Genomic DNA, 13,866 nt, shown 5'->3' with positions numbered 1-13,866 from the left:
CTTCCCCCATCCAAATCCTTGATCTTTTCTACCCCCGTTAATCCACCCCAAACCTACCTCCTTCAGGTTCCCTGCTTTCCTTCCTGAAAGTCCCTGTAATGTCCATCTTGTATACCACGTGTTCCCTGCCAGATCCCTCTCCCTTCCACAGATCTGATTTCTCTGTTCTGCACTCTTTTGTCCTCCCTTCTCCTGCCCCTCCTGTCTCACACCCCCCCCCTTTGCTCTGCGTTTTGTGTTAGCTCTCGTATGAGCCTCTACATTGTATACAAAAAATAGTAATAATAATAATAAGCGCGTCTCCATGAATGGGTCCGATTCATCTGCCAGGTCAGAGAGGTTCCTTGCAGCAAGGAGGAGCTTGCTATCACGAGAAACTGAAAGCTGCGGTCGCTCTATCTTGTCCTTGTCCTTGTCCTTGTCCTTGTCCTTGTCCTCTTCCTGTTCCTGTTCTGCTTTCTCAGTCCTGCGGAGCTCGTCCAGGTCCTCCTCTGTGAACTCCAGACTGTAACACCTCTTCAAATTGTCAAACCAGCTACTGCTTCCCTTGAATCCCTTGCTTCTTGTATCACCACCACTACGGCTCACCAGATGGTCATAAATCCAGTTCGCCTTTTTGTGTATTGATGGACCACTCAGGGCAGTCATTTCTGTGTTTGATCCTCAATCCATGTGCTTAGGCATTGCTCCATGTTTTTTATGTTATGATCTCGTGCAATTTTAGTACTTTTATGTGTTGAACCCACAACACTAGCTTTGATAACTGCATTGCTCTTTTTCATCTCATTGTTGACTCATTAACGCCATAAATCCTACCGACTGAAGATGTGGATTCATCACATGCAAGAATAGCCAGAATTTCCATTTTTTTGTTCAGTGACATCACTGTGATTCACTTTTTGTTCAGTGATTCTTGGTCTTCTTGGGGTGCCACCAAAACTGATCGATCTGATGTCTGAACTCTACTCTGGTACTGAGAGTGCTGTGAAGTGTGGTGGTACCATCTCTGATTTATTTCCAGTTGTTACTGGAGTTCGTCAGGGGTGTGTACTGGCCCCCACACTTTTCAGCACTTGTATGGACTGGATTTTAGGGAGGATGTTGGAGAGATCAAGCTGCGGTGCATCGTTTGGGAATGTCAAGATCTCGGACCTTGATTTTGCAGATGATGCAGTCATCTTTGCGGAGACTTTAGGCATCCTTTTGGGAGCCCTCGAGGTGCTGAATGAGGAGTCAGAGCCGCTGGGATTACGGGTTTCTTGGGTCAAAACTAAGATCCAGGCTTTCGGTGACATCTTGGATGCTGCTGTCCTGTCTGTGTCTGTTTGTGGTGAGGATGTTGAGGTCGTGGAGAGATTCACTTACCTTGGCAGTGATATTCATGTCTCTGCTGGCTGAGAGTCAGAGGTCAATAGACGTCTGGGTCGGGCCTGGGGAGTCATGGATTCACTGAATCATGGGGTGTGGCGCTGCCGGTACCTGTGCGGGAGGACGAAAGTCCGAGTCTTCAGGTCCTTGGTACTTCCAGTCTTGCTCTATGGGTGCGAGACTTGGACTCTGACCAAGGATCTGAGATGGAGACTGAATTCCTTTGGTACCAGGTCTCTTCGGAGAATCCTTGGCTATCGCTGGTCGGATTTTGTATCCAACAAGCGGTTGCTGAGAGAGACTCTGATGAGATTTGTTACCTGCATAGTCCGTGAGCGTCAGTTGCGGCTGTATGGACATGTGGCTCGTTTTCCTGATGCTGATCCTGCTCACCAGATTCTCTCATGAGTGAGGAGGCCAGTGGGCCGACCACGTGCCTCGTGGTTGCAGCAGGTTGACAATCATCTCAAGGAGATGGGGATGGGCCTGGCATCTGCCTGGGGGATGGCCAGACGGAGGCCCCTGGAGTACCGGCGGAAAGTGGACGCAGCGACGCGCTGTTCTGGCACATGCTCCCATACCTCACCTGACCTGACATCACTCTTCTGGACTTTTTGCCGATGGCGACACTCATCAGTCGCGCTGTACTTATGACTCGCGATCACGGGTAAAATGAGCACTGGCCAGTGATAAACAGCAGATCAACCACATGAGGAGGATGAATAAAAACCAGAGAAACGCTTTACTAATAACCACTAATTAGAAGGACACTCGGTGGAGCACACACCTCCGCCACACAATGCCTGATCCACGAGAACATATCGGGCCCATTACATTTTTGAGATCGTGCTAGATATCGTTTTTGGTCCAATCTCTCAATAGTGAAGAATCACTTTGAAAAATTTAAAAATTCTCATATCCGGACCTTGATTCGGATCTTCACCAAAATTGAATCAATTCTTTCTCGTCACACACCCAAAGTGTCCCCCAAGTTTTGACTGAATCCATCCACAACTTTTTAGGTCATTTTCCAATGACCTAATAATATTGGTGAGAGAAAGGGTAATATGGGTCCGTCCGTTCACAATGAAGTTGAAGCGGGAGATCTGGTCATTAGTGATCCTGATAGAGGTCGATGAGACTTACACAATGGTATGGCTTTCAAGGTCACCCAAGGTCAAGGTCACGAGGCCTTTGAAGTTGCGAAAATGACGATTTTCAAATTCTATCTCCTCATACATTTCTCAAGCGATCTTGAATTTGATTGTGGCATATGAATCTATGGGACAATATCTAAATTTTGTTGGGCCGGATTTTCTATATTCGCTTTCGTTTTCGTGTCACGTGACTTCAAAGTTGGCAAAAAAATGCGAAAATGCCGATTTTCCAAATCTATCTCCTCCTACATTTCTCAAGCAATCTTGAATTTGATTGTGGCATATGAATCTATGGGACAATATCTAAATTTGGTCAGGACGGATTTTCGAATTTCGCTTTCGTTTTCGCATCACGTGACTTCGAAATTTGCAAAAACTGCCCTACCTTCAGGAGGCTATATATTTTCTCGCAGAAATGACCGTCACTCCCGCACGGGTGTATTTTTAAGATATCTTTCTTGTTTTTGTTTGTTTGTGCAAGATGTCGTACATAGCACGATACTTGCAAAATCCATAAAATAAATTTGACCTTAAAAATGATTGGTTGAATTCAATGTCCAAACATGCAAATCCTCTTAAAATTTCAAGTCGATCGGATGAAAATTTTAGAAATCTCACGTCAGTCGTTGACCTTTTGACCTCAAAAAATAGGCTTCGTGCTTATGACTAACTCTTCAGTGGTGAAGTTTCATGAAAATTGGTTTAAAATTCTGATCTGTAGGCGGTTGACATACAGTGCTTTTAGAAAGTCGACATCCCCTTTCAAATTTTTCACCCTTTGTTGCCTTGTCGCCTGAAATTAAATTGCATCAAATCAGACTTTTCCACCTTTATTTACCCATTGTCACCCAAAACTTCCAAGTGAAAAACAAATTTCAGAAAGTTTTTGTTAAAAATACAAAGCGAGAATATCTTTGTTGGATAAATGTCCACCCACCGCCCCTGATTGTAAATTGTCAAATATATATATATATATATATTTTTTTTTTTTTTTTTTGCTGGTATGTTGTGAAAGATTGATGCAACCCGTTCATTTAAGTTGTGTAAGTGGAGCACACACCAGGCTCGGTCCCGTTACTTTTTATGTGGACCTCGTACATTGCGTGGGCTTTAGGTAGGTTTTTCTTCCCCTTTTTAACCTAACTTTCTTTGCACACCCAAGCCTTCCTTCCTTCATGCATGCAAACAAAGATCATAGCAATAGGGGCAGGTAATTTTCAGATACGTGCCATTCCCCATTTGAATCGCGTGCCGTCATCCAATGGGCACTTCACCTCAACCTTCACCGTATTCAAACCTCAACACTACAACATTTCATACACTGTCAAGATTCCTTTGTTATAATCACCACACCTTGAGCCATAATCCAAGCACATTTACATTCACAATTTCCACTTCAACCACAACCACGATGCCTCAACTACCATGAATCACCATACTATAACTCGCTGCTACAAATGCCATGACCACAGTTACCACCACCGACAACCACTACCTTTTGGACCAACAGTGAACGGCATTCGGACTCAATGTTAAGGCATCCAACTCGTAGCGTGAGGGTGTGCTGAACTCTATTCTACATAATATTGATCATCCTGGTGCTCTGTTCAATTATACCCACCCACCCCCTCATGTCGGAGGGGCCAGTGCAGTCGTAATTGTAAACCAATGAAAAACTCCTCCCTTGCCAGGGAACTATAAAATGTGGTGTTATGCACATAAGGACAGTCACTGCTGAACAGCCACATATATATATATATATATATATATATATATATATATATATATATATATATATATATATATATATACACATATATACACACACACACATGGTGGTGACAGGTGAAAGCTGAGCTAACGGATCGGAGCTCATGGAGCGGAGTGCTCGGTGAGCAGGAGATTCAGGTGCCAGGCTGAGTGCAATCTTTAGAGCCAATCGCACCAAATATTTAGGCTTGTAATGTGCAAGCAAGTCTATATACTTGCATTTTCTTTCTTCTCTGTCTTGTCTGCTGTGGATGCATACTCATAAAAGCAGCATCATCAATCACCTGGGCGAGTCCCAAACTGTGTACCCTTCAGGGTGGCCCCACTGAGATGCACCTTTTATAGTTTACTCTCTGCACCTCATTTGCCCTTCCTTCCAAATCACTGCACACTCCCACTTGCACCTCCACCCCCCCCCCCACTCCCCATCCATGCATGTTAGACACTCAAAGTATTTCTCCTAATTCCCCCCCCACCTTCCCCTCAGTGATTGGGTTGTGTGGATCTGCTGACCTTGCCTGGTAATTGGCAGGTTGAATCTCTCCTCTTTTTTGCTTTCTTATCTCTCTCTATCTCTATGTCTATCTCTCTCTCTCTGTCTATCTCTCTATCTTCCTCGCCCCCTTTCCTCCCTCTTCCCTGCCTTTCCTTGAGAGCTTTTCTGATTCAGCATGTTGTGTTAGCATAGATAACCCTGTCGAAGTATTGGATCACTTTAGCTCTGCCCCATGTCCTATTTTGCTGAACCTCACCAATCCTTGCTTTCCCCTCGTGTACATATTTTCTGGAATAAATCCTCTGCCTATTGTACACGTATACCTTTCTTTGCCCTTTTAAGAATGAACTTTTATTGTAAATGTACCCAGTTCGTAATGTCTTTTCTCCCATTGGTCCAGCTTGTTAACCGGGACATTATACTCCACCGATTGGCTCTTATGTGAGATATACTTGGCAACTCCACTCGGCTGCACCTGATCAGGGAAGATAAAGCAACGCATCGAGGGCATGGGCCCCCCTTTGTACTGTCAATCCACCAGCAACAGTAACACGCAAAGTAGTGACACCCTGCCAGAATTGGCAGTACCAATCGGTATTTGTGGTTAATTAACAACCCACGGTTATCCACAGCTGGTGGCCTCAGGACCGGGTGTTCGGGAGGAACTCAAGCGCTGGGCCGTAACTGGAAGTGTATGTGTGTATATATATGTATATATATATATATATATATATATATATATATATATATATATATATATATATATATATATATATATATATATATATATATATATATATATATATATATATATATATATATATATATATATATATATATATATATATATATATATATATATATATATATATATATATATATATATATATATATATATATATATATACACACACATACACACATACACACATACACACATACACACATACACACATACACACATACACACATACACACATACACACATACACACATACACACATACACACATACACACATACACACATACACACATACACACACATACACACATACACACATACACACATACACACATACACACATACACACACATACACACATACACACATACACACACACGCGTACACACACATACACAAACACACACATACACACACACACGTGTACACACACACACATACACACATACACACACACACATACACACACACACACGCGTACACACACATACACACACACGCGTACACACACACATACACACACATACACACATACACACATACACACATGCACACACACACACATACACACACACGCGTACACACACATACACACATACACACATACACACATACACACATACACACATACACACATGCACACATGCACACATACACACATACACACATACACACACACACACATACACACACATACACACATACACACATACACACATACACACATACACACACACACACATACACACACACACATCATAATTGAAACTGCCGAAAACCCTCCTGAGTACAACCACCAACTTTCAACTCTGAAACGGTTCGGGAGTGCATAGAAAACAGACAGATGTCTCATTTTAGTATGATACTTTGGAGTGAGCAGGTCACATATCTGTTTGTATATTCGACAAGGTGAAGTTGCTGTATTGTTGACTCCATTATTGTTTTGCTTCCCTCTGTTGGACATTGAACAACATCACACAAGGCAGTGTTTGCACTGCTTTACAAAACCGACTTTTTTATGGGAGTGATCCAAATCATTGGTTTAAGGCAAGCATCAGCATTTCCTTCCCAACAACCTTTTTTTTCCTGAAAATAATGCCATTGATTTGCACCAGTTTATGATTGAGTGTTGCTGCTGAACCGAGTGACCCCTTTTTAAATGAATGCATCTCCTGTGGTATTGAATGCTTTCCTGTTTTGTGCCTAAACGGTGCCAAAATGTTTTGCTCTCGTAAAAAGTATTTTTCCTCCCAAGGGATAAAAAGTTGGCAGCGAGTGTTGGTCTTTCAGGGCATGTGGGTGCGTGTGTGTCAAATTTGTCAATGTTTGACCCCACATGCTGCATGTGAGGCATATCTCTTCCTTAACCTTTATCTCTGCTCCCATGCCAGTGTAATTGATGGATGGCCCTTGACGTCTTTTTGCAAGTCAATTTGATGCACCTGTTGATAATTTTCTGAAGATAGCAGACACTTGCTATCTCAGAGATGTATTTGGGATTTAAATTATCCCATGCTTTGGCCCAAAACTAATTTTGGTGAAAAATTGTTTGAATTCTTGTAACTGTCCAATCAAAATCGATAATGATGCAATGTGTTTCTATATGTATGAATGTTTCGTTTCTTTAGTTTATTCTTCCTCATACCCTGGCTTTTTCTTTTATCTCTGTTCCCTGGGGGGGTTTGCTTTTTTTTCAGGAGCTGCTACAAGGGGTAGACTTCACACGCTTCAAACCGTTGAATCCCAAGCTATTGGAAAATGTGGACAGGATGCTGTCTAAAGACATCGCCGAATTCATGAAGCTCGTGCGTGAGGAGGAAACTCAAATGTCTGAGAATGGTGTTCGTGGTGGTGCTTTTGAGAGTGCTCGTGATGGCCCTTTCAAGCTGGGCTATGGCGAGGGAGCGTCAGAAGGGTTGGATGACGAAGAGTGGGTGGTTGCACGTGATAAGCCCAAATATGATGAAATATTCTACAAGCTGTCGCCCATCAATGGGAAGATCTCTGGTGCAAATGCCAAGGCTGAGATGCTCAAGTCAAAGCTGCCAAATACAACCCTCGGTAGGATCTGGAAGCTTGCCGATGTGGATCGTGACGGCATGCTGGACGACGAAGAGTTTGCTCTTGCTCATCATCTCATTCGCGTCAAGCAGGAAGGCTATGAAATACCCACTGCTCTTCCGAAGCACCTCGTGCCACCATCAAAAAGAGCTTTTATTTAGTGGTTGCAAGAAGTGGAAGTTGCATCTTGGATACATTGGGTGGTTGAGTTAAGTTGGCAAGAACCAGCAAAATAGCAAAATATTTCCTTTATCTGATGGCTGTTTTGAGGTTTTTGTGGTGGCCTTAATTTTCAGGAACAAAATTGTAAAATTATTTTAAGACACTTTCTTTTTTTTCTTTGTGGATAAACTGGTTTGCTTTCTTGCACCATTCTACTGGTGGTTTCTTCCAAATCATTTGGATGCCCATCATGTGAAGTTCAGTTGTGCAAAAAGATTAGACATTTCATGATCGTTGATGCTTTTGGGTAGTTATTCACTGTTTTGGGCTGAGTGAGTGCATGAGTTGCAAGTTTCCCCCTCCCACCACCCCCTCCCCCCCACAATAAAACGACAGACACGAGATGGTATAGCACTTCATCCATGCTTTGGTTTGAGAAAGTCGGTCGGCTTACCCCGTCAATCACGGCAGACCCGTGTAGTTTAAATGTACCATTTATCTTCACTATTAAATCTTAAACTTGAGTCCACAGCAGTGAGCTGTGCCATCTTAAAACCTGTACTTCATTAATCTCCAGCATTCTTTGCCATGCTGAATTTAGATCTGGCCTATTGAGTAAGCAGATGATCTTAGAAACTGGACTTTTTAATAGTCTCCCACAGGTATTCATCTGAATAGTGCTCATACTATATTATGAGGAACTGGGATTTGAATCACAAAACGGTCATTCCAAAACGTGTAGTGAACATGTGGTAGATCTAACCACTGATGAGTATTTTATTATCACTATGGTGGGTGCTCTTTCTCACTCTATGGTTCAAGGGGATTTATTTATCATGCATACACGTGCTGACGTTACTGTTGCAACGCCATCTCATCTCGGGGGTCATAATGCTTTTGTGAAATGCACAAAGGTGATAAGCAAAGGTTTGAAGTAGAGTCTTGGGTAATTTTATGAGCTATGAACTCTCCATCTGAGAAGGTGCTATTGGTTATGCTTCCATTACTAACATAATTATCATTGTCTGGATATGTGAGTGCTTCATCATTGCTTACGCTTCCTGGATACCATTCGACTATCATATGAGGTGGTATTGCCATCACCTGTCCAGACGGTCAGTTCCTTTGTGATCTCGTATAACGATATTATTGCATCTACAATATACTTTATCCTCTCCCCTTTCTCTGTTTGATCCTGCTCTTTACATTTTTTTTTTTTGATGAACTATGAAAGGGGGAAGGAACAAACAAATAAATTTCCTTGAACACCAGGGATCAAATGCTATGGAATTTGTGCATTTTTGTTGTTTGGCTTTTCAATTCCATCTTTCACTTGAAGATGTTCTCTGCCACCTCTATGCACTGAACTGTTGGGTTATTTGTCACCAAGACTGAGTTTGTCCTTTTGAATGTAAACAGACCTTGTCCAATAAAACCATTGTTTAGCTTTGCCTCGATTGACTTGTTTTTGGCGTTGTATCCTTTGTGGGTTAAACTTGGGAAAATGGTCCGATACCTGTATTTATCTGGCTGAATTGTGCATTGATCAGCATCCTACATTTGTTTTCTGAAGTTTTGACATCACATGACTGCATCTAGATATTCCTGAATTAATGTGTTTGCATTGAATGTGATCAATGTTGAATGATAAACGAGTTTGGAATATGATTTTCAATGAAGCATAACTTGTTTCTTTGTATACAAAATTGCATGATATAATTGTCAATGTGTAGGGTAAAGCCTTTGGATGGCATCTAAATGATGCACGTTAAAAAAAAAATGGAATTTTTTTTTTCTGTTTTTCCTACCCCTGCTTCACCTTCCTTTTGAAGCCTCTATTTGGTGCCAAAAATTGTTTTTGACCTCATCGTTTCACTTTTTCCCCTCCCATCTCTACAGTGCATATGTCTTGTCCCTCTGATTGCAAATTGCGTTGTTGGTGCAGTTAGGTTGCTTTTTACACCAAACATTCATACAAAGCGAAAAGCGGAGTTGAACAATTGGTTGTCTGTTTGCAAACATCAGGTTTTCATTGAGGAGCAACTTTTATTTCAATTGAATGTTCTATTTTGAACACGAATCGAAAAACGAACTTGCAGTAGAGCTTTACTTTGGATCTGAATTCGTCCTGACTGCACATGCACGGAGTGCAGTGAGAATTATTATTATATTTTTTTTATTTTTTTGACTGTCTTGCAATCAAACAAAATTGAAAATCATTCCAAATGTGAAACTTACTGTTTTTAAAGATGTCGTGAAGGACACAAACGGGCACGAACAACTAATGTAACGTGTTGGATAGGGTGGTGTAAAAGCCGTTGCGTCAATGGTGCGAAACTTCTGAAAATTTGTTTTCTGCAACCTTTAAAATGTTTTTATTTCAATTGAATTGGAGGGGAGGGGGTCCATGATGGGGAAGGGGAGCTCAATGTTGCATGGCTGGGTGAGCTTTTCCTGGCGGTGGTTTTAGGACATGTTGGACATTGAAAAGCTATTGAGTTATTGACCTCAGTGGTTTCCAAAGAAATGGTGGCAGCACTTCCTTACCCCACATCCTAATATACACTTTATTGTGGTTTCAAATCAGACTCCAAGGTCAATGTGTCAGCTTAAAACCTTGCACAGATTCTGAAGTGCCAACACCAAAAAGTTGGAGCTTCTCGGTGCTGTGGTTCGCCACCACCCCCCCCCCCAACTTGGCTCTGGTGAGTGGGGTCACCTGATCAAGATCTGATTATTGGTTATTTGGACTTTAGAAAACTATCAAGAAGATTAATGTTGAAAACTGTAGCAAAAATTAACCTGAGTTCACAATGGCAATGATGGGCAGAGTGGCATAATTTCCTTGTTTGAGGTTAGTTTATTGATTTTCAGACTATAAATACACATACGTACAGAGAATTGCCTTGTGGGGTGGGGGATTCAACAAACCTTCCATTTTGCAGGACTTGGACAAAATATGATGGCATTTTAAATCTCAACCAATCAAATTGAATGCTCATGGACCCCACCCATGTAAATTTTTTTTTCCCTTCCCTGTTCTTGTGTATGACAGCTTTGGCTACCGGGTAGCTGTCATTTCTTAGAGCACGGCTGTGCCACTGATGCTGTGCCTCTACTAGTACATTGGTACTCATTTCACCAACCTCGGAATGCTGACAGGCTGAGTTGACCCCATCTGGTGTTAATTCAGCAGCCAAGGAGGCTCGAACTCGGGATTCTAGGATCCCAAGGTAGCCACCCGAACCACGAAGCCAACACCAGGCTTTTTCTTCCCTCATTACTGCATGGGGTAATGTGCTCTATAAACTCTCTAGTACTTGTAATAGTAATCAGTGCAAGAAGTGATATTTAGGTTGGTGGCGTGTGTTCCAAAAACTCCACCCAGGAGTATACACTACCGGTCAAAAGTTTCAGAACACCCCCATTTTTCCAGTTTTTACTGAAATTTAAGCAGTTTAATGTTTCAATGTACTCTGAATTTAAAGCATTGAACAAATAAACAATTGCAGATAAAAAAGAAACAATGGAATAGTTTTGTTGAACAAAATTTAATCTAAATTTTTGACTCATCAAAGTAGCCACCTTTTTCTGATATAACAGCTGAACATACTCGTGGCATTCTTTCTACAATGAAAATCAAATATTGTTCGGAAAGTTCTTCCCAACACTGTTGCAGAAGTTCCCACAAATGTGTTGCACTGGGAGGTAGCTTTGCTTTCACCCTTCTGTCCAGTTCATCCCAAACCAGCTCGATGGGGTTGAAGTCTGGAGACTGTGCTGGCCATTCCATGATTTGAAGCTGACTGTCTTGTTCTTTTCTGAGGTAGTTCTGACATAGCCTGGAGGTATGTTTTGGGCCATTGTCTTGCTGAAGGATGAACCCCTGACCAACTTGGCGTAGACCAGAGGGTATTGCATAGCGCTGCAAAATGCTGTGGTAGCCCTTTTGGTTTAGGGTGCCAGTCACTCCATGCAAGTTGCCGACTCTGGATCCAGCAAAAGAGCCCCAAATCATCACGCTTCTTCCTCCATGTTTGACAGTTGGTGTCACACACTGAGGAACCATCCTTTCGCCTACTCGACGGTGTACAAAAACCCTGCGTGATGAACCGAAGATTTCAAATTTTGATTCATCGGTCCATAAGACCTTCCAGTTTTCAGTAGTCCACTGGTGGTGCTTCATGGCCCAGGCAAGCCTCTTTTTTTTCCTATTTTACCATCTTTGCAATGGCTTTCTTACTGCCACTCGACCTGTCAAACCCGCAGCTCGAAGTCTTCTCTTCACAGTTGAAACTGAGACTTCCTTACTTCGACCAGTGTTAAGCTGTGCTTGAAGCTGCTGTCCTGTGAGCCGCCTGTCACGCAAGCTGTTGACTCTCAGAAACTTCTCTTTTGATTGTGTTGTGGCTTTGGGTCTGCCAGACTTCTTCCTGTCAGTTTCCTCCAGGTTGCAAGTGCCTTTTGATGGTGTAGGAAACTGTACTCACTGACACCTTGGCTTCTTTGCAATTTCACTGAAGGAAAGATCGACATTTTAAGGGTTATAATGGTCTGTCTGTCTTCCTTTGTTAATTGTATTTCTCGCCATAATGACAGCAATATACTACTTCCTGCAGTGCAATATTGTCCAAATAATGCTTCAGAGCGTGTAGCAACACAGTTTGTTCCAACACTGCTTTTATACAGACAGAGGGTTTGTAACTAATGAACAAAAGTTGGGACACTTGTCAGAATTGTTTTCATCAACTTTCAAGGCTTAATTTACTTCCATTTCTGCAGAACAGCTGCAGTTGCTAACCCATTACTTGTTCCCTGAAAAGTGGCCTTTTTAACAGCTCTGAAATTTACATTATTTTTCAGTTTTTGGTTACCTAAACTTTTTTTATTTTTATTTTTTTACCTCTGGCAGTTTACTGCTTAGCTTTGTACCATTTCAGGTTATTCACTGGACTTGAACTGCTTAAATTTCAGTAAAAACTGCAAAATTGGGGTGTCCTAAAACTTTTGACCTGAAGTGTATATGTGTATTTTTATTTTATTTAATGATTCGCTAATGTTTCCATTTGACCAGTACAAGTAGGTGTGTGTGTGTGTGTGTGTGTGTGTGTGTGTGTGTGTGTGTGTGTGTGTGTGTGTGTGTGTGTGTGTGTGTGTGTGTGTGTGTGTGTGTGTGTGTGTGTGTGTGTGTGTGTGTGTGTGTGTGTGTGTGTGTGTGTGTATATATGTGTGTATATATGTGTGTATATATATATATGTGTATATATATATATGTGTATATATATATATGTGTATATATATATATGTGTATATATATATATGTGTATATATATATATGTGTATATATATATATGTGTATATATATATATGTGTATATATATATATGTGTATATATATATATGTGTATATATATATATGTGTATGTATATGTATATGTATATATATGTATATATGTATATATGTATGTAGATGATCTCACTCACTTCTGATCTTCAGTTCAGGGTTGGTATCTCAAAGGATATGAATGGACACATCTGTTGAGCTCAATGCCAGAAGCACGTGAGCAGTCTATTGGAGAAGATGCTGAAGTTTGTGTGATTTCACTCATTGGTTGTGACCTTGTAAAGATAAGAATTCCTTTTCAAGGAACTTTGCAGGAGGCCATAAGACCCATCAAAGCATGTGCTATTATTACCAACTTATAGCTGTTTGTCTCTTTCAAATACTGAACGTCAAGCAAGGAAGCTGTATGTACCTCAACTCTTTGAAATGACTCTGCAGGGGGTATGAACTTCCCACCTTCCAGACTGAGTGGACGCTCTAATCATTCTATCACTCAGGCTAGTTAGATCGATGTCTTGAGGCCTGTGTGTGTGTGTGTGTGTGTGTGTGTGTGTGTGTGTGTGTGTGTGTGTGTGTGTGTGTGTGTGTGTGTGTGTGTGTGTGTGTGTGTGTGTGTGTGTGTGTGTGTGTGTGTGTGTGTGCGCGCATGCTTGTGCATTTGCAGGTTCGGACAGCCACACATGACTGCTTAAGGCCCAACCGCAGTCGCGCGTCCGCCGAAAACCGCAATTCAGTCGTAGCTTCTGGACAACTCTGGAAACCTGCT

At 41.7% G+C, this 13,866-nt stretch overlaps 1 protein-coding gene across 3 annotated transcripts in view; it reads left to right on the top strand.

The window, feature by feature from the left end:
• LOC147031453 (EH domain-containing protein 1-like) overlaps positions 1-9,214 on the top strand; it is a 77,411-nt gene extending 68,197 nt beyond the window's left edge. For all 3 annotated transcript variants that reach the window (XM_085863426.1, XM_085863424.1, XM_085863425.1), the window contains one exon: positions 7,232-9,214. In XM_085863426.1, the coding sequence (XP_085719552.1) occupies positions 7,232-7,756 (525 nt within the window). In that variant the 3' untranslated portion in view covers positions 7,757-9,214. The remainder of the gene's footprint in view (positions 1-7,231) is intronic.
• Positions 9,215-13,866: the final 4,652 nt, after the last annotated feature.

This window comes from Eptatretus burgeri, chromosome 2 (genome assembly GCF_056783735.1).
Source record: "Eptatretus burgeri isolate ZD-2024b chromosome 2, Ebu_testis_v1, whole genome shotgun sequence".
NCBI classification, from domain to species: domain Eukaryota; kingdom Metazoa; phylum Chordata; class Myxini; order Myxiniformes; family Myxinidae; genus Eptatretus; species Eptatretus burgeri.
This window is presented reverse-complemented; position numbering and strand designations above follow the sequence as displayed.